This window comes from Dermacentor variabilis, chromosome 8, assembly GCF_050947875.1.
Source record: "Dermacentor variabilis isolate Ectoservices chromosome 8, ASM5094787v1, whole genome shotgun sequence".
NCBI classification, from domain to species: domain Eukaryota; kingdom Metazoa; phylum Arthropoda; class Arachnida; order Ixodida; family Ixodidae; genus Dermacentor; species Dermacentor variabilis.
Window position 1 is genome coordinate 23177437 of NC_134575.1, and position 22154 is coordinate 23199590.

The window sequence follows — 22154 nt, forward strand, 5'->3', positions numbered from 1 at the left end:
GCAATTTTGGTACTTCGTACAGAAGTAATTATTGCTTAAAACTGCAGTTGGTATATTATTTAAGACTCGTGCGTGGCTACGGCAACACAGTTGAACTTTGGATCACGTGTAAAGGCGTCATTTCGTTTCGACTTAATTAAGTCGAAAGTTTCCTTTTGATTGGTTAAATTAAATATCAAAGTAGTTGGTCAAAAAACTACGAAAACGCAAAGCTGTTGTGGCAGAAATTCAACAATTTGGAAAACTTGAAACGCAGGAACGTCGACTTGATAAAAAAATCATCTGCCTCTCAATAATGCCAGCGTATGATTGTTATCACGCTCATCTATCACCGTCTTGAGCATGCTTCTAATAAATGAAAACACCCTCACTGCAGGTAGAAAAATTATGATAAAAGATTTTACATTGCGTTTTCCACTTTAGCATTTCACGATTACACTCTCCAACATGTAATCTGTCCATTGCGCTAAAAAAAAATATGGGTACCATGAAAATTAGTGTATATACCAGTCAGCCACTATTTGCAAAGCCGCAAAGCTGGTAATTGTTTTTTAACAGGTTTTACATAGCATCTAAGCGTAAATTATGCTCAAGTTATACGACACTAGACTCCTTACGCGGTAACAAACTGCGCATAATGATAGTAGAATGTAAAGTCGTATAGTGCAAACAATAAGAAATGAGTTAACTTTTGCAGGCAGGTCAAATTAGTCTACATGCCATCTTAGAATACTGGTACTATATCGCAAACACTAAGCCACAAAAAGCGCTACCTTTATCAGGTAATCTTAGTTTTGCAGATCAAGTGTACCGCAAATATGACAAGGGCATGACACAAGTTATGTAAGGTTGTCTGAATAAAATGGACTATATGCCATCTGCTATTATACTAGTGTAGTGCAAAGGCAAAGACAATAGATGTTAGACTTCTTGCTGTGGCTTCTTGTAACCATTAAGATCCATTTGTGGCATAACATAGCGTTGTTTGTTGATGGAGTGGTGTTCCTGTGTGGCTCTTCAAGCCTCTCTATACAATGTTATAAAACATTGTTCGCGCTGAGGCATCGCAGCTACCACCACCCCTGACAGTTCGATCATCTTTATCTCAGCTACGCCGGCATCTGAGGATTATTTTTACCTCTGTTTCATGGTGAAGAGCCTGTGCGGACCCTCCTGGTTGGTGTCCTCCAAAACGTCCTGCGCGTCCAGTGCTTCCTACAAGACACACAAACGATTTGTCAGGTCAAAGTGGTGATTCAGGTGACTTGCAAAGCATTCAGAAATAGTTTTTGCGCTAAAAGACGCCTAACAGATATATAGAAACCATAGGTTTAAAAACATAATCAGGCAAACCTAAAACTGACACGAAGGCACTTTGTACTGCTGTACCAGAGTATGCATACGGCCCCACGTTTGACAGTAAGCATGACGTGTCGAAACTCTTAATAAAACTTCAGCGCTTTTAATAAAATTCCCATTAAACCATAACCTATATGCACGTCCCTGCACTCGATCGGCATCAACCAATAGAAGATGAAGACATCCGGCCAGACCGCTGACTAGACCCTATTTTTCCTTCGCTTGTTCCCCCTCCATAAACATACTACAGAAGCAACACATGCATGTTTTATATAAGACATACTATGGTATGCGCACTTTCCCAGCTCGCTGTTCAGAAGTAGGCGATTGCTTCGTTGGAAAGCGAGAGGAAAGGCATGCTTGCATGATGGATAGGAGTGGCCACATGAAGGTAAACAACGTTCTTGCTTGCCGGCTATCATCATCAATAGTTTGTAGTTCCACAATACCGCTACATTTATTTATCGACAGCTCTTCATGCGTCTTAGCTAACCTTACATTAGTTGATGAAAGTGGTTCCTGAGGCAAACACACTGTCTCGAAGAGTCTAGAACACCCTCTAAAAGAGGGTGTGTCGCGACGTGCAAATCGTTTGCTGTAGCAGATACTAACCGATGGTGACAGCAGGGAACTAGTGATGAGCGCGCAGCCAATACAGGTGAATAACTGCCACTGCTCCGAGAGTATGCCAACTTCTGATGGTATAGTAGCTGTAAAAACGTCAACATTCATAAGGTGGACTATACGCAGTAAACAGCAGAGTTTCATAGCAAAAACGCAATGACTGTTGATGCAGCATGGACCGATAGGCACTGCTTCCACTTGCGTGATCTTCGTGCTACTTACTTCAGACGATTTGTAGGGCTATTATTGACATGTTAAGCTCATACCTAATCTCAATTTTGTTGTATTATTTGCTGTGAAAAGCGAAAGCGAGGTTCTGTTATGGTAGCGGACGATTATGGTCCGTATGTTGACATGGAAAAATGGTGTAGCACAAGTAAGACAAGAACATGGTACCGCGAATCAGACAAAAAACAACAGAAGAGTTAGAGTATCTTCGTTCCATGGGCCATTTTAGATTACAAGCATACCGCGAAAACGATGGCTAGAATTGAGGTTAGGCTAGTTTAAGTGGTTCATAAGGGATTTTGTAAAGGCTGTGGGACACACTAGTGGTAATCTTTCCGCAACAGAAATCTTGTCTAACGCGCTGGCCACACCTTTCTTCACATGATCTGCACAAAGGCAGAGGATGATGAGGTGATCGGCTTGCATATAAAATTTGTGTCCACAGCAATCATCATCATCATGATCTATTGACCCTTAAAGACCCTTTTCAGCTCAGGTATTACATAAGGGGGGGAGGTAAAAGCATCAAGAAACACTATGGTCATCATTATACAATGGTTTACTGATTAGTACAATGGCAAACAAAACTTAGTATGCATGGAAAAGAAGAAAATTTGCTAGTTGCCGCAGTATCGCATAGTTAATAGCGATGACGAGATAGTCGAATCTCTTTTGAGGGAACAGTATAAAACAAACTAGTGGATATAAAGAAGCAACTCGTGCGATGGTGCATGAATTCTAATGGTGCAGCATTTCCGCAGGCTTTGTATACCAAAACAATGTGTGAAAGTGCCACGACGGAGCAGAGCGGGCGAAAGGGTTCACCTGCCGAATCTCTAGAGACAGTCAAGCAGCAGCAGTGCTGACACCTGGTATGCATGCAGCCATAGTGTAGTCGGAAAGAGACTGGCCTGCTGCCGGAACAGCCGGCCAAAGCCGCACTCTCCATATACTGCTTCAATGCCACCGAATCTTGCACTATCGCAGGCGGAAACTGCTGTGTTTTATGCAGCACACGACACGTTCAACCTTGGCATATCGTCGTGCACTCATACCGGAATAAAGAAGAAAGGGGGTTAACCGAGGGGCCCGAGGAACCGAGGAACCCCCTTTCTTCTCGCCTTCAGGTAGCATATGTGGGTTTATTGACCAGTTGCCTTCACCCAAAAAGATCACGTTCTCGTGACGCCTGCGGCAAAAACAATGTTGCACGTCTGCCGCCAAGGTCTATGAGTGGTGGCGCTGGCTAACACTCCCAGGGTTCTACTAGTACACATAAATACCCAAGAAAGTGGATTGGGAAACGCCGCCGCGGTAGCTCAATTGGTAGAGCATCGCACGCGAAATGCGAAGGTTGTGGGTTCGGCTCCCGCCTGCGGCAAGTTGTTTTTTCATCCACTTTAATTTCCACTAATTGATTGTTTCTTTATTTCATTTATTATTTTCATTTATTCAGCACAAGTAATTTCCCCTATGTTGTCCTTGGTGTCAGTGTTTGTTGGCTTCTCATGATATGACTTATACCGGAATGTAATGCGAATGGCCGAGTGGCATTCGGACGAAAACTAGCACCTGGCCACAAATACGATACACTGATGCACACACTGGTAAGACATTTTTACGCCTACAAAAAGCATTTGTTTAAGGATTGATTTTAACCCGCCTTGCTTGCTTAGTCGCTATGGTGTTGGGCTGCTAAGCACGAGGTCGCGGGATCAATCCCGGCAACAGCGGCCACATTTCGATGGGCACAAAATGCAAAAACGCCACCTTTAGAAACTGAACTTGGGCAGTGGAAACAGATGCTTCTGATGTCTTTAATGTCCTGTAAATTTGCACTACACGAAAAAAGGTCCGATAACAATGTATCAAAAACTGCTATCTTTTTTGAGATTCCTTAGTAATTCATTCCGTGTAATGCACTGCGAACGCGGTGACAAATGAACTATGCACCTTCCCACTCTGGAGGTGCACTATCACTCTCTCGTGGTCACTTTGCTCCCGGCATCAAGGCAGAAATGTTTACCGACCCGGTTCCTCTCAATGAAAATGAAACTATCGGGTCTGAAACCTGCAATCTAGGAATGAGGATACAGGGTAATTGAATACTGCTATCAGACGACGTCATCTTGGACATTTAAGGTGACGTGAAAAATAACCACGGAAAATAACTATGAACTAGAAGCAGCTCTTGTAGCCACAGTGACACCGGAAGAGTGTCACTGTGGTGACAAAGCTCAATGCAGTGCAAAGGCAGTAGGAGGTGGCTTTAATTTGGTTCTTTTCTGGCGACGCAAATGAAGAGCGCAACACAGTTTTATTGCCACTACCAGAAGAATCCTGCATCGACCACAATTAATCAAGAAACAGTGCCTGGTACTTAAAGTTGAGCAACGTCAGATGATTTCCTTTCGCATGACGACTGCAACTGCGGTTACTGAAGAACGGCCACACTCTTTACCAGTATGATGATTTCGGCACAATCAGGTCCAGAGATGAATTGTACCACACAGAGATCTGTCTTATGTGTGGTGTCGCCAGACAGTTTTTAATGTGTAATGGTGGTCTTTTACCCTGTTGTGCTAAGTTCGGGGTCTTTATGGTGAAGTTTTAAAAACAGTTAACAGGCTACGGTGTTTCTCTGGGACACACGCTCCAGTTGGATAAACAATAAAGCGCACACACCTTTTATAAATGCAATGAGAGCTCCTCACAAAACTTTCGACGAATCCATCTGTACAAATGCTCTATGCCAGGAATTATTAAAAAGTTTGATAGGTACTACATTAAAAAACAAATAGACTGTGGGTTCAGCCATTCGATCTTTACACCGTTTTTTGCACTTGTGTGACAGAGGAAGAAATTACGAAAAGTACTGCGCAAGCTATGCTTTGCAGGAGGTGTGATGCTTTTCTACAACTTAGAATACCCATGTCAGTGTGCATTATGGATTGCAAGCATTTCTGTATCCATCCTGGAGCTGCCGCTCTTTTTGTCCTCGCCTACTGTCGTTTCTACAGGGTCCTGTGGCACTTTGTTAAAAAGAAATCAATAGAGCGCTAACTTCACAACTTAGTTGCATGTGCCACAGCTACCGTTAGCAAGGCATACCAATGCCAGCATTGCGGTAATTTGATTCCTTGTCATATTAATTTGAATGCAGCTTTGAATAAGCAACAAGGTTTTTTTCAATGATCGCCTGCTGGCACCATGTGATCATCAGTCAAAACCAACACAGAAAGCTTCGCTTACATTGAATCCCACAGTGCGTGGCTCCTGAATCATTTTACGGTGAGAACTGCTTGTGGCTAGGGTTCCGTGAAATTTAATGTGTACAAAAGCAAAAGCTACAATCAGCAATGGCTCTTACCCCTTCTCGCGTATTTGTCTTTTTCACATCTGCCTCTGTTGCCGCTCATGCCAACGCTCCCATACTGCCCCTCGTGCTCATTCCACTTCCCTAGCTGACTCCGATGGCGCTCACAGTGCCAGCATTCCCATACTTCCTCTCCTGCGATTGCATTGGCCCACAGCCAGTCGGTACAGTGATTTCCGTGATGGGTGACGGAAATCACTGCGGTGATGCAGCTTATCTTGCTTGCGTCCTCATATTGCCCCTCGATCCAGAAATGCGCTGGCGGCATTGGCCCAATGGCAGTCAGTGCCGGTGCGGTGATTTCGACCTGAGTTTTTTGACTTAGTATATCATGAAAGGAAAGCACAAATGTATGTAACGAATCTGTAACGAATGCATAACGTGAATGGACGCGAATGTATAAAAAAAAGGTGTGTGTGCGTACTTTTCGACACGACCACCAATAAGACGTCTTCGTACCTTTCTTCGAATACTGCACCACCTCTTGTCACGTGCTACAGAGTTTCGCTGGTCACCCACTATCACAGAGAGGAATGGTTCACGATTTTTTTTCTCCTTCGGCACTGCCGTGTAGGTCACTCACTGGCTGAGCGCTTCATGCTTCCCTGTCACGCCTCGTGCCACCGTCGTGGTGCTCGTGCACCCCCTTCACCCTTGAAATGGCAAGGACCTGGTTCTGGACAATTGTACTCCCCCTTGGGTGACAATGATGAGGGGCTGAGGCCGTGAAAAGGAATCGATTGTCCTGTCGTCAGGTTAACTCCCGTCTGCCTGGTTACGACGTCGATTTAAGGCAGGAAACTGGGGAAAAGTATTTGGGCAGTCCCGACTGACCACAGCATCCAAAATGACATCGAAATTGTATCCTGGAAATGTTGACAAGGAGTGGCCGGAAGCATGGCTACCCGCTCGCGACGAATTACCCACGTCAAATTTTACTGACCAGACAGGCAAGTTCCAGGTGCCTTGTCTTCCCACGAAGGTGTCGCGGCCATATTTGGTAGCCTCCTGAAATGCTGCGTAGTATGAGGGCTGTTCCACATTCAGACAGTTTTTGACAATTGCTTCGACTGAGTCAGGGTTTCCAGATCAGCAAGTTAAAGCAATTGCCAATGCCCTTCATGACGTGGTGAAACTTGGACATGCCGTTCGTGTTGTCACATATACTCTTACTGGCGCATATTCGTTAACCCTGTCAACATTCGATGCCCGGTCGAAAGCTCCTTTCGTGCAAGCTGACCAATCGTTCTAACAGGTCACAAAGTTACTTCCTGTGCTTCGGAGGTAAAATGCGACATTCTATAAAATTTGCGTTGCATCCTGAGGATGTCAAAACAGTACCGTTTTGTAGGCATGAATGTTTCCGATCAAGGGTCATGAAGAATTGCCCTCTTCGCACTCGTAACCGAAAATGCGGTCTTCCAACGTCACTCGTTAATTGTATGCATTCGTAGCAGATTTATCGTTGGAGATTTGAAAATAGACATAGACGCAAATAGAGATAGTTGTAGATGGCATAGTTACTGATCTTTCAGGGACAATTACTCCGTGCAAGAAAAGATCGTATAGCATCAAGCACTCGCATTTAGTGTCTCGCAGGATGAGAATCCTTTACATAAGGTCCTTTACATAAGGTAAAGTTAGTATTTTACAATCGACACTCCACTCATGGCCTGCTCACCTTCCGCTTGCAGGAGGGAGGCTCTGAAGAATGGAACCATCGCTGGCGAGTATGCAACGGCACCGCACGAGAACAATTCTCGCAGCGAATTCTGAAAGTGGTCTTCCACTCCTGTGCAGTCTGCAGATAAACGACAACATTTAAGTAGCTGTACACCGCTTTAAACAAATGTTTCATATAACCGGCACTAGAGGGCAGTTTGGCACTGGTTGTCTTTCTGCGAAATCAGTACTTCTGATCAGCCAACATTTAAATGTGTGGTCTCTTGCCAAAATTCCATTTAGTTTGTTATGAGGAACGACGTGTTGGATGGACCAGTATCTATTATGGCCATCGGGGCTTTATTTAACATCACCTCAGGACTAAGTTGCTAGCTCCAAAAGATTGCGCGAATCACTATAAAAATTGGAACGTTTCTGCAACCAATTTTCTTCTATTCTGAAAATCAGACGCACATTTAGTCGATACATTCCCGAAACCTTTCAACAAGAACAGTCCAACCTTGCGTGTCAAACGCATGCTTATGTTCATCGTTCGTTCAGTGCCACCTGTGCATCTAAGAGTGAAGTTTATCGTTCTGTAAATTCTACAACACTATGTAAAGATTGGGAAGTTCTTTTCACTGATCGTCTTGATCAAAATGTTTTTTATGATACGCACAAAGTCCTCCACACATGCTGTCACCACCACAGAAAAATTATTCAATAAGCAGAGCAACCCTTTCTACTTCTCACCGTTACTTTGATGAATGAGCACTGTTCACGCCAGCCATGTCCCAGCTCACTCACTCAGTGCTCACTGCTGTGTTGAGCCAACTTTCAAGTAAGTACTGCTAAAATTTATCTTGAAAAACGACAACCACATTTTGACGCAATGTTTAGAAAACAGAACTCTACTACAGAAACTCTACTAAGGGAGCATACCACAGTGCTGTAAACATTATCTGTGAGGGCACCTGACGCGGACATTTGATAGCCTTTCCCCTTTAAAATGTCAACTAAGTCTGCTGATCGAAAACTAACTTTCACCACATTTAACCGATATTCAGAATCAAAAAGCGTACAGCTGCAGAATATAGCTTAATTTACCTGCTTTAGTGAGTAGTTAACCTATTCGGCCACTTCAAAACCATGCTCGGTGCAACACAATGTGAAAAACAATGAAAGAAGCGGACCCTCCAGTTGTGACATTCGCACTGAGCGAAAACACACAACCGTCTACCATTGCATGTGTATTACTAAAATATTTTGCAAACATTATTCAAACATGCGGCGTATTCCAATCAGAAGTGCCTCAAAACATATCTGCAATATTTTAAGAGTCATTGCGCTCATCAATGCTTTTGCTGCTAGTGCACTCACCTTGGCGTTCACAATGACGTACACAGCTCGGAGCACTGCACAAGCGTAAGCATTTCTCCCCTTTGGAGATGTGTCAATTGCAGTTGGCATAATTTTGTTCACCTTGAAGTTATAAATTTGAAGCTTCAATTCGTTGAACCTTCTCGTTTTTAACATTTCGTAGATTGTAAAATTGGCGTATTATAACAATTTTTCTCTGAAACAATTTTTCCATAGCCACGTCACATAGCGGCTCCTGATGAGCACGATTATCGCCTTATCACCTTATTAACTTAATTATTATTGTTATTCTCAACTTACTGGCTTCCCATAGACAAACTGCTGTGACACTAAGACAAAACGGCTCATCAGTAGGTTTTTGCCTCGATCGTGATGCATGCGATGCACATGCTGCAGAATGGCGCCATGAGGACACTGTGTGTACACAGCAATGGTCCTCATGCAAGCTATCACAGTACGCCGTTGGAAGCAGATCCCTCCGTGGTCGTTGTCTCTTCTGGGATTTCCATAGTGGGTGATTGCAGGGCCCTGCCCATTAGTGCTTTTGTTATAAATTCATGACCTGTCCACATCACTCCTGAAATGTACGCCGATGATTGCGTATTGTACGAAACCATTGGGTCTCCTGTTGGTCGTCACTGCCTTTGCGATTTATTTGCACATTTGTGCACATGGTGTGATTATTAGCTTGTGTGGAAATATTTCACAAAGCCTTCGTGAAGCCCTGCTGGCGGGATCTGCATGAAATGCAATCCGTTTCGCAACAGCGTTTCGGAATAGATGCCTTGAGACTAAGTTGAGAAATTCCACTAAGTGAATGTGCCTAGAGCACTCACAGAGGTAAATGTAACAAGGAACGCTTTTCATTGGGAAAGTCTCGCCTAGCGCTTTTGCCAAGCCAAAGGTGGTGTCACTTTTTAACACGAATAGCATTTTGGGCACGTTTAAAGCTGCAAGCAAATATAGTGTACTTAGTGGTTGTGGTAAGGCTGTTTACCTGTGGCTATAATCTGTGCCACGACAGGGCGCCACAAACACGGTGGCTCATGTTTACGTTTCTGGTAAGCTAGAATGCTGCCAAACTCATGGCACACACGGCTATGCCAATAAGGGACACGTATGCCAGTTTCTTTTGCCGTTAACAAATTCACAGTAACATTAGTACACTGCCAGTACGTCAAAACATTTTAATAAATAAGTGTCCTGACATCTAAGTCGACACCATGTAAAGTGTGCAATCGACACTGACCACAGATTACAGCAGCTTACTGCGATGCTGCGATGCGTGCGTCACTAGCAGTAGGTGACACAGGATACCAATCACTGGCGACTGCAGGGAAGCAGTGATGAATAGGCAACTGCCTGTTATCAGTTTGTGTTGGCATTGCACACAACAGTGCCACGGTGCATGGTGCATTGGAATGATGGACGCTTAATGCATTAGCATGCTTTTGGTACTACTAGGACCGTATGGATTGCTATTGCTAACATTTGTAAAGCGCATACGCAAATCCTATATTTGTTGCACCGCATCCTACTACTGCATAACGCAAGCTGCATGATACCATTAGATACAAAGGGGCCAAGACAATGACCTAATCAGGTTAGATTTTTGAGTTTACTGGATCAATGTGCTTCATGTGATTACGTGAAATAATGGTGCACTGAATTTAAGAAAACTTCAGCTGTGCTGGTTCAAAGCTGTCTGTATGACATCTGCGAATAGTACTACCGTGCAAACACACAAAGAGAGACGAGGTAACTTTTTTAGGTTAGGTAATGTAAGGTTAGCGTATGGCGTACAGGGTTAGTGAAACTAATGAAGGCCCGAGACTAGCGCCTCTAAGCTGGCAGATAAAACTCTCTTTACGGCCTTGTTGCCACTGCCCTTCACATATTTTCCCATTGACATACAATCGCCTTTTGTCAATGAAATTGATAAATCAGTATCATAAAACTGATGAACAGGCCACCTTCAAGCATCAGTTTCACCTCAAATTCAAGTGCACACGACCAGCTTAGTTTGTTAACACTCGACAAGAAAGGAAGGGTCACGTACAGCACTTATTGACGCAACAGTTTGCACATGTATGTTTTGTTTACACACGCGCCTTGAAATATATGATCAAGCAATCATACGTTACATTTACAGGATAACTTTCTGACGCAGTCAAATGGTGGTTGTCCCAGATAACTTTATTGCCATTCATATTCTTGCAAGAGCCCTATATTGGGCTGAAGTTTATGTAAATAAATAAAGATCACGTATACTCACCTTTCTATATTGAACGCAGTCTGGGCACCGCTGACTAAAAACAATCATGATGGTTGCAGGACGCTAGAACAGCGATACATGCAACAGTAGAATGGGTAAGTATTAACATTTTCCTATCACCTCTGTTATTAAATGCATTCGTCACGTAAGAATGAATGGCTCATACGCCCTTAACCCTTTCAGATGCTGCAAGTTACAGCACACACAGAAGGGAAAACATGAAGTTTTAACCAACAAGCAGTTCTGGTGCTCACTTCTTTCATTGTTTTTCACAATGTCATGCACCATGAATAACTACTGTGAATAAAATAAATTCAATGCAGCCTTCCCATTACGACTCTGGAATGATCAGCGGAAACGGAGCATGACGATTGTGATGACGGTAGTTTTCTCTTGCCAACGAATGGCTTATACCCCCTTAAGCAATGAGTGGCAACGAAGCAAGCTGTAGAAGGAGACGACGACGACGAAGTGCAGAAACAAAGCAAACAAGCGCAAAAACAAAGCAAACAAGCAAAAACAAACTACCGCAGCGATAACAGTCGTAATGCCTGCACTTTCAATCTGTTACATAACTCATGCCGTATTCTGCGACAATACCCACCCCAGTTTCAGGACTAAATGGCAGGCTAAAAGGAGCTATGCCGATCTAGCCATACATGAAAGTGACAAAATTTATGCACATGTAGCGCAGATGCAGGAAACTTGCAGGGAAACAAGCAGAATCCAACCTATCTGGTAAACAGAAGATAAGAGTTATCTATCGTAGACAACCGTCCAGCTTCTCTTTGAAGCTCAATCTTCTCCCGTTTCTGTTTCGTCTCCATTTTGTATATTCGAGTCGGTGAGCTACGTCTATCGAGTTACCAATACAGCGTAACAGATTTTACCTATATACTGTGAAGCTTTAGTGCGCGTAAATTTTCCTTTTTTACTCACAGTGCACGTCTGAATGGCGACAAATAAAAATCCACGCTTATTTATCTATTGACTTCAATGTGCCATGCTATTGCTACAATCGACTTAGCTGAAGCCACTGTGCGGCTTGACGCGCGATGTTTGATTATCCAAATTATGCCACGGCACCTCAGCTTTGAATGGAGTGTTCAGTGCATCGAAATAAAGCTGACTTGTGCAGGATTTATTGAGTGTCCCTCACAACATGCGACTACTGGGTTAATACCAATTTCATTTTCAAAAAACACTTTGACACGAGAACATCAATAAACATTGGTACAGCAACAGAATTATATACACCACAGTGTTTCTAGCGTATTCAAAGCACAGCGTATTCAATGCACTTATTCAATGCACAGCGTATTCAAAGAACAAGACGAATTTCTATGACTGCACGCTTGGCAGCCCAAACTACTTCAATGGCATATAAGAAGCCAACAAACAAAGACACCAAGGACAATGCTGGGGAAATTATATACACTATAACTGAAATAAAGAAATTAATGGACCGTAAAGTGGATGAAAAAACTTGCCAGAGGTGGCGGAACGATCCCTGATTAGATGTACGATGCTCTACCAATTGAACTACCGCGGCGCCGTCTTCGCATCCATTTTCTGGGGTATTTATGAGTTACTACTACAACTAAGCTTGGGATTGTTAGCCAGCGCGACCATTCACAAATCTTGGCGGCAGATGTGCAACATCCTTTCTGCCGCAGGCATCACGAGTACGCGACCTATATGGGTGACGGCAACTGGTCATTAAACCCACACGTGCTACCTGAAGGCATCGATGTTGCCGGATTCGAGACCCTCGTTATGAATGAGAAGGGGGGTTTAACCGAGGGGCCTGATTTTTATTAATCACATCATAAGAACCAAACAAGGACACCAATTACTTGCACTTAACAATTGAAATAAAAATAAATTAATGGAACTGAAGCTGCCCGCTTCCCTTCGTCGGAGCAACGGTCGGAGCAAGGCGGGATCACGTGATCCAATTTTGCATGTCAAAACGATTGCAGCACCGCATCTCCCCTGGTAGGCCTCGCGCCCAATACTCTAATGGCGGCCCAATCTGTCGGCTCATGCAGCCGAGCTCGTTCAGATAAAGTGTAGGTAAAGCGGTCATGTTACGCCGGCACCGCCGCGGCAGAGCGAGACAGCCAGCGCCTAAGTCTGGTGATTCGAACCCACAAGGCACAGCAGCTCGACGTGAACACCGGCACCGCACATTTTGGCTTCGCTTGTTTACCATCTGCACGGGGGCGCATGGGCGTTTCTTTAAAGCTTTTAAATAGCCCCTAAGCTGAAGACGTGTGCACCGGTTGGTCGCTCTAAAACGAGAGTTCCAGCATGCCGTACGATTTCAGAATCAGCTGCGCTTAAAGAAAAAGAAAGCTTAATTATTATTATATTAGTTTTCTTACACGGTCCAAAATCTTGTTGCAGTTGGCCTTCGAGGCAGAAAAGACAAACTGCAGCCCATGAACAAACATCTTACCATACCATCTTACTGCCAAGACCATTTCATTCTGGCAACGGTATACATGACTGGTGGCATGTATATACATGCAATATACATGGCATATACATGACTAAGATGGCATAATCTCAAAATTGTTTAGTGAATCAAGTGTACCACAAATATGACAAGTGCACGACACTTGTCATGTATACCGTTGGCAGAATGAAATGGTTTTGGCAGTAAATTGGTAATAAAAAGTATACTATTAGGCTTCTCTGTGTGGCTTCTTTTAACTCCTAAGCCTCCTTTGTGGCAAAACATCGCCTTGTTCGTGGGCTGCTGTTCCTGTGTGTTGATACAAAGTTAAATAGAAGCTTCTTCGCGCTGTTGCATCCTACAAACTATTTTACCTCTCTTGTGGGGTAGATCTCAGCCGGCACAGCTTGGTTGGCCTCCTCTAAAATGTTGATGAGCTCAATGGGCCGTTTCCAACCATGACGCGTCACTATTTTGACTGCTTCACCGGAGCATCCTGCTCGGCCGGCGCCTCCTACGAGACCAAATTTTTCAGGTCAAAGCGCTCATTCAAACGAGCTGTTTAAGCATTCCTATACAGTTCTTCGCTCTAGAAGACACGGATAGAGAAAGGTGGGTACAATACAAACGAACCGCTACCTGCAACGCAAATATTTTGATACAAAACATATGCATTATATAGAAGACATTGTATGGTATGCGCACTAAGAGCGCACTATTCGTCACCTATGAGATTTCTTAGCTGGAAAGCGGGAGGCAATTCGCATGCTTGCATAATCGATATGGGTGGTTGCACGAAGTTAAAACAGTGTAGCATGCCGGCATGCTTGCATAATTGAATGGGTGCTTGCACGAAGGTAAAACATTGTAGCATGCCAGTTTTTTTTTTATTTAAATAAAAGTCAGATCATTGGCACTGACACTATTTCTAATTCTTCACGTTAAAACACCCTCGACCACAAAGACAGTGTCTCAATGAATGTACAAAACCCTCAAAAAGAGGTGTCGCGTTCTGCAAATCTACGTTCGCTGTAGCATATACTAACCGATGGTGACAGCAGGGAAGTAGTGACGAGTCCGCAGCCAATACATGTGAATAAACTGCCACTGCTCAAGGAGTATTCCTGCTTCCCCCGACGCAGGAGTCTGCACAGAAATGTCAGCATTCATGTAGGTGGACTGTACACAGTGAATACCAAAATTTCATAGCAAAAATGCTAGAGGAACAAATTTGGCGCTGGTTGTCATTTTACGACTCAAGTATTGTTGAATCGCCGTGCTACTGACTTCGCACAATGTGTAGCGCTATTATTGACAAGTTGAGCTGATGATACCCAATCTCAGTTTTGTTGCAATATTTTGTTGTATTATTTTGTGTTTTGTAAGAACATTCTGTAATCAGTGCCTAGTATGATTTGGTCGTTATGCCAGTTTCAAGCACCACTATAGCGGACCAAAAAGAAAAGCAGCATGCTGTCAAAAACAACAGCTAGGTTATGTTACGTTAGTGGATGACTGGTCCATATGTTACGGAACAATGGTATAGCACAAGAAAGGCAAGATGTGCAACGAGTTCAGATATGTGGCCCGTATTCATTGTCAAATTTTAATGTAGCGCGAAGAAGACAAACACAGGAGAAGAGTTGAAATAGCTTCAATTCATAAGGCACTTGAGATTACAAGCGTACCGCAAACGCTAAGGCTAGTAACAAGCTAACCTCGATAGGTTAGGCTAGTTTCCGCTATAAGCTAGTGGTTGAAGTGGTCCGTACAAGATTTCGTAAAGGCTGGGACACACTAGCGGTAAGCTACCCGCAACGGCAATCTTGACTATCACGCTGGCCACACCCTTCTTCACATGACGGCGCAACACGCGATTGACAACTCACTTATTTTATGTCACTTTTCAATCAAGCAATAGTTTTGTAAACATCTCTTTTCCAAGCTCGTAATAAACCGTCTCCAGTTATTTCCCGCCGATTACGGCAGAATTCTGGGCACGCGATGGTGCACCAGTTCAACATTTCCGTAAGCCTTCTGTAACCAATAACTGGCGAAAGCGGTCCCGCAGCCAAATAGCCGGCCAAGCCCGCAATCTACAGCTACTGCTTCAATGCCACTGAACCTTGCACTATCCCAGCCTGTATTTTATGTAGCACATGACGTGTTGCAACTTGGTGTATGCTCGTGCACTGTTATACCAGTGTAACACGTACAACAGAGCCACACTTGGGCGAAGCGCAGCACCCAGCCACAATTGCCATGAAGCGACAGCGTTAAGGACCCCGTGTCACAGAACCACGCATACCCAACCATACAGGCTCTCAGTATGGCGTAAGAAATTTACTGAGCTAATTGAGTTTCTCAATGTAAATTACGTGTGTAAATATCGTAAACGACGACTTATGCACAACCTATAGACATGATGCATAGACCGGAGACGGCGTCCGCCATTTGTGCAAGCCAGCGCATAAATATCGCAGACTCCACAGAGCGGTGCGCCCGTGGAGTCTACGGTTCAAATACTGGTGCCAGAAAAGATAAAAGGTGAAAGCGAACGTCGATTGTCAAAAATACCCGAGAAAAAGAAGGCCGCGACTAGAATATTTTGTAAGCACCTAAACCTATTAGGCAGGAAGTCTGAAACAATAAACATATCCTAGTCGAAGATGAAAACAAAGTGGAAGGGGACGTGGCATTAAATTACATCCGAAAAATAACAGCCGAATGTTTCCAAGGCAATCACGAGGTTGTAGTTGAGGAAAATGAGGCGTGAAAGAAATCCGAAGAGAAGATCCCATGTGGAGAGGAAGGGGAGAATTTAGGCTTGAAATTTAGAGTTAGAAAATCAGGTGTTATGATATTCAATGCAAACAGTGAATAGACAGTGGCAATACAGGGCCAGAAAATACTTCGAGTAAAGAAATATAAATGCTTTGGTATATGGATAAACGAAGGCAAGAGATATATGGAAACCCAGTAAAAAACAACAGTAAAGGGGAAGAGAGATGCAGCCATAATTAAGCACGGAGCGTTAGGGCATACAACACATAAGAGGTGCTCCGGGGTATGTGGAAAGGTGTAATGGTTCTAGGTCTTAAATGTGGTTGTTTGCTTGAGATCAGGGGTACAATCAGGACTCCAGAAGAGTAGGCATTTGGGCTGGTTGGTCCACGATTACGAGCAGTATCGTGGACCAACCAGCGTATCATCTGCCAAGCGGTCGAAACAGCGCCAAACACACCACCGCACTGTGGTCGGTGTCCCTCTCCTCGTACTGTTTAGTGCTGTTTACTGCTCATAATCAGGACTCTATTGCAAGGTCAGTGGGACGCCTCGCATTGGGCACTCACGGGAAGACTACAAACGAAGCTGTGCAGGGTGATATAGGCTGGACAAGCCTTTAAGTGAGGGAATTGACTATGAAGAACGACTGAGGACTCTTCCTTAGTAAATGGGCTGGGAGATTAGGTACTTGTACAGGAAGAACTTTGGTTCACAGTGGAGGAAAAAACTAGGAAGCTTACCAGCAAGTATGCAGTCAGTAGTGTGAGCCACACAGCAACATAGAACCTCTTATGTGCGCTGGCAATGGAAAAGAAACCTGCCATGAGTAACTACTTACGAGGAAAAAACGTAATCAGGAAAGAAACAATTTATGAATACTCACAACGGCAGCTCATTACTTTTCGAAGATCAGGATGCCTTCACGCACTTATAAAGCGAGATAGAAGGAAGTAGTACGTGCTTGCTGTGGTGAAGCTAGAGAAACGATTGAGCACGTACAGTGGAACCCCGTTCATAAGTTTTTCACCGGACCAGGGAAAAAAAACGTAACAGCCGGGAAAACGCAACAGTGAGGAAAGCTCCGAAAATGAATGAAAAAAAGGGCAGCTTCAACTATAGACAATTTATTTCCACAGAGTGCGCTTAGGACTTAAAAAAGTCTAGAATGATGGCTTGCCGTTTCTTTCGCTCGCTAGAAATCGCCACACGTTTCTCAATAGCCTGGAAGGCCGCATTGCTGTCAGCGTCGCTGTGAGGTGCGACGTACCTGCGGAGGAGGTCTAGAGCCGCGACGGCTTCTCCAAAGCTAGGATTTGGCCACTCCCCGGCATCATGCGGCTCGTGCTCCTCGTCGTCACCGCGCCACGGCAATGGCAACGGACAAAGGAATATCCGCGGGAAATTTTGCCCTCTTTGGCGTAATCATGCTAACCTGCTAACGATTGTTTAGTATTGCTGCGGAGCGCGCGCGTCCGAGCAGCCCGGTTGCGCGCGGCGCGCCGTGGGAGAAATGTAAACAAGAGAGGAGAGCTGGCCCGATAGGCGGAGCAACGCCACGAGCAACGCCAACTTCCGGTTTCACTTTTGCTTCACAAAGAGCACGGAGGAAGGAAACTAAGGAGAGGCCCTGACGTCACTCTTTGTGAAGCAAAAGTGAAGCCGGAAGTTGGCGTTGCTCATGGCGATGCTCCGCCTTTTGTGCCACCCTCCTCTCTTGTTTACATCTTTCGCGAAACCACGCCGCGCTGCGCGTGGTTCCGCGCGCGGAGCGCGTGCGCTCGCGCAACATCCGGCAGAGCACGGTGCAGGTAACACAGTGCAACAAGACACGGTGACTAACGCGAACCCGCCCACACAGCGTCTTTGCCACGGCACGAAACCTACCAGAGCAACACGTGTGAGCGCTCAAAAAATCAGAACAACGCCGCCATTGTGGCCCAAAAGGCGTGGCCATGCAGCAAAAAAAATAAAAAAGCAGCAAAAAAAAAAAGAGAACCTATACGTCATTTCCGCCACACTTTTCTCCTAGCGCGCGGAGGGGGTAGGGCCTCTCCTTAGTTTCCTTCCTCCGTGACAAAGAGTGACGCGAGGGCCTCTCCCGAGTTTCCTTCCTCCGTGAGTCGACCCGTCCAACAACCATGCGGTGACCCTAATCACAGAGATGATAGTGAGAGCATTTTTCACGAATGGCCACTTAGTGGCGGCCTCTCGAACTGGCGTGCGGCTTCTTGCAGCCAGTTCCATAGCCAAGCCCGGCCAAGCCCAGCCAAAACTTGTCAAAAGCCAAAATGGCGGCTGGAGCGCGTTGCCTACTTCAGCCCAGGCGGGCTCGGAGTGCTAAGTTGCGACGTATCATGCGGGAACGTTTTCACAGCTACGACGTAACAGCGGGGTTCCTTATACATTGGATCCTATGGAAGCTATGCCGGGACCGCATGAAAACGACGTAGCAGCCGGGAAAACGCAGCAGTGAGGAACGTAACAGCGGGGTTCTACTGTATTAGAATGTGAACGTATCTCTGCCAAGCGGTCGATTTAGGAATCACTGGCCTCTGAACAATAGGCAGTACCATCATGCGATGGTGCATGATGGTGCTGCATAAACCAATGCATGTAATAACTCTCACAGTCAATTGGTGTTGCAATGCCATTTTGGCTTAAGGGGGGAGGCTACCCTGGAGACCGAACTTTCTTATTTTTTAAGATATCCAGATGAAACTTTCAGGGTACGTTCACACCACTGAACTATGAGGAACTGCAAAGTTTCATGAAGATATGTTTATTAGTTCCAGAGTTATTGAGGTCTAACTAGGTGATTCATGTATATGCCTGAGGAAGAGCCTGGAGAAATGCCAGGACATCGTAGGAAGCTGAAATTCACTGTGATGATCCCTTGATAGATATCCCAGGGGGCTAAAGAGCCCTTTTCTTTAATTTCCCCTCCAAAAATTTTTAAGACAACTTTGAATTTGATGTAGCCAGTAATGACCACATCCATCAAAAATTAATTGCTTATTATAAATTAACTGCACCAGCTTTCAAAAAAAGAAGCCTGTTACCCCCTGGCAAAGTCATTCAGGAACAGAATAAAAAAAACGGCATACAAATCTGAAGAGCGGTTCTTGAGATATCGCCTTCCCCAGCACCACTACTAGCGAAAAAATCCATTCCGAGAAAACAGGCCTTAAAGTTGAACACATGTGTTTCTTTATTAGAAAGCTCCTGCGGAGCTTCTAATCAGCTCTTGCGGCTCCAGGCACACTCAGTGTGTTGGATTTTCGACTGGCGACAGCCGAAAGCACAGTTCCGCCGCTGAAAAGCGTCTACGCAGTCGGCACTCGCTGCGAGAGATAGGAAGTTCGATGCTCGTACAAGACGCATATCGCGCTCCCGTGCACCGAACATCTGCACTGTCTTGGGCTTTGCCGGCATCGCGTGCAGCGAAGAACTAGCGAAAAAAGAAAAGCTGAACAAATAATCTAAAAGATAGCGCAAGGCGATGAGCAGCGCGCAAGCTCATGTTGAGGCCGACAGAGCAAGGGGCAACAACGACGCGAGCGCGGCAACAAAGGGAGCAGCCGCCGCCGCCCGCGCAGCAGCCAATGGCAGGCGCGCTTTAGCCCGCGAGATTTGAGCAGCAGCCGCTGCCCGCGCAGCAGCCAATGGCAGGCGTGCCTTAGCCCGCGAGATTTGAATGCACTGCTCCGGCCAATCAGCGCTCCGCATCACATCGCAGGAAAACGCCAATAGCGTCTCAACCGCGCCGACGATGCCATTTTGCAAGGCGGCAAAATATAGACAAAGAATCCACGGTCAAAACGACACCAAGATGGCGCGGGCAGGCCGCATGGGCCGGGAATGGCGCGCCCGCGAAGTTTGACTTCATTTCGGCATTTGCGCGTTTTTTGGGCCGCGGTGGCCTCAAAAGTAGCGTTATTTTTGGTACTTTACGGTTGAATTAGGTGCTGATAATTACAGAACAGGTAGTTTATGAGACATACAAACCAAAAATATGGTTTTTCAAAAATCGACTTTTTCGCTATTTTTCGGTTTTCAAGGGCCGCGTCCCCCCTTAAGCCTCAGTTACCCAGTGGTGACAGTCATGGCCATGCGCATATCTCCGGGAAATATACGCCATGAAGGCTGACTATATAACCGATATAACAAACTAGTTGTATAACAGACGGTATCACTTTCCTCGTGTGGTGTGGATTCTATATCGACGAAAGGGAATTGCAGCCTTACCCTTGAATTTCCTGAATGGAATACCATGTTCAAACTGGGACATCCAAAACCGCACAGCGAATTCCTGCAAAACGAAAGAAGTTCTTTAGGATTAGGAATGGGAGTTGCCACATGGCATGCTTCAATATGAGAGTATCACAGCTGTTCACGTTCGTAAGGCATTCAATGTAGATGTACCGATGCTTTCTTTTTGTAGTGTGTTAAGCCCTTAATCTTCAAATACACTTAGGTATTTTTGGTTGGCCGGTATTCAATCTTAACCCACGATGACATACAGTGAAGGCTATTCACCCCTCCATCACGCAACGAAACAACACAATCATACGCTGCCACCAATCAGGCACAATTCTAGGCACGGCCGATGGTGCATGAATTTTACTGGGGAGGTATTATGTAAGAGTCCACATAAAGTGGACATGTCCATTTCGTCTGTTGCTGAAGTGCAGATTGGCCGCGGCACCTGGTCATTGTGGATACCAGCCAATCAGAACTTGTTACAGAATACCTTTCCAGGTGCAGCAGTTCATTTCCACAAGCTTCGTATGTCCAAGCAACGCACAAAAGCATACCCAACATCAACATACAAAGATCGGTTGGACTGGAAATTACTATTGTAGAATTCTGTCACGAAGGGACCGTGTGCACTCGTGGAATTCGGCTAGCGAGGGTTTTGCCTGTGCGTACGCTGCTTGATGCGGGCAATGAGTGTTGTACTAATGCTTTACACACAAGTGCAACTTCTGAGGGGAATGCAGATGCTATCTAAATTACCAAAAGTTATCAACATGGGTGTCACCCTTGAAAATAGCAAAATGGGACTGTAAAACATCACGTTTCGAAACTTTTACAACTTCAACGCTTTTAATATATATGCTGTTAAATCATAACCTTACGCGCATGCCCCTCTACACCGACTAGGCCCTATTTTCCCTTCGCTTGTTCTCTCTAGTTCTAAACATGAAATGGCCCTCCTTCACATCACTAAAGCAGAAGAAGCAATTGAGTCTCGGAATGTAAATTTTAGGAATCTGCCTCAGCCATTCCTTGTCACCAGGAATCTACTAAACATTGTTTCGATAAAACTTCTAGGTTGTGCACACTATAAGTTTTGCATTCATGAATAACTACTGCGTTCAATGGTCATGCTTCCACCTCTTTATCAAATATTTCATTGCATTTTGTCAAAAACAGGTGCGCGGATGTGTTCCAAGTAAACAAGTGTCGCTGTCACCCGACACCACAATGGATAACTTTACTGAGCATACAAAGGAGCGAGGAAAGTAGGAGGTTTAGAAGTGGGAAATGACAAGCACTTTGTGAAAGCCACCATCAAAGGGGCTTAGAGGTACCTGACCGAGTGCAATACATTGCATTTGTAGGACACGTAGCACGTCAGCGGTCATAGGGACGCTATCGAATGCCTCTGCTTTGAGATAATAAGACTCGTTTTCCCTAACGCTGAACCTCTCTCAGCCATGTCAGCCACCCTTAGCTTGGGCCATCTGACCTCACCTTATGCCTTCTAAGCTCCTTCGCACCACCTAGCTCAATGTCGTTCTAGACTGCAGTAGGCCACTTATCTCACCAACGCATCTTCTGGCCGACATAATTTACTCTTATTTTCGACTACACCATATTTAACTAGTTACCTGATGCACTTCCTAATTTGCAGGAATCAATAGCCAACAGAGAAAGCCCGAGTGCTCCTCGAGATGTTCACGCGCGCTGTGTCATCTTATATGCTTACCATCATGTTG

The 22154-nt window shown here is 44.9% G+C and overlaps 1 protein-coding gene across 11 annotated transcripts in view; it reads right to left on the bottom strand.

Moving 5' to 3' along the window:
- Positions 1-22154, bottom strand: part of LOC142589816 (uncharacterized) — a 45233-nt gene that overhangs the window by 17684 nt on the left and 5395 nt on the right. For 6 of the 11 annotated variants that reach the window (XR_012829970.1, XR_012829968.1, XR_012829969.1 and 3 more), the window contains exons 4-9: positions 20398-20461; positions 14412-14511; positions 13740-13879; positions 10905-10967; positions 7269-7388; positions 1139-1215 (exon numbers count right to left, since the gene is read on the bottom strand). Coding sequence is in view for 3 of the 11 variants with exons in the window: in XM_075701395.1 (XP_075557510.1) it covers positions 1139-1215; positions 7269-7388; positions 10905-10967; positions 13740-13879; positions 14412-14511; positions 20398-20424 (527 nt within the window). In the remaining 8 variants the exon portion in view is untranslated. Of the gene's footprint in view, positions 1-1138; positions 1216-1971; positions 2070-7268; positions 7389-10904; positions 10968-13739; positions 13880-14411; positions 14512-16892; positions 16951-17035; positions 17128-20397; positions 20462-22154 lie in introns of those variants that run through there. The other 5 variants (XR_012829973.1, XR_012829974.1, XR_012829972.1 and 2 more) reach the window with 3 other exon arrangements.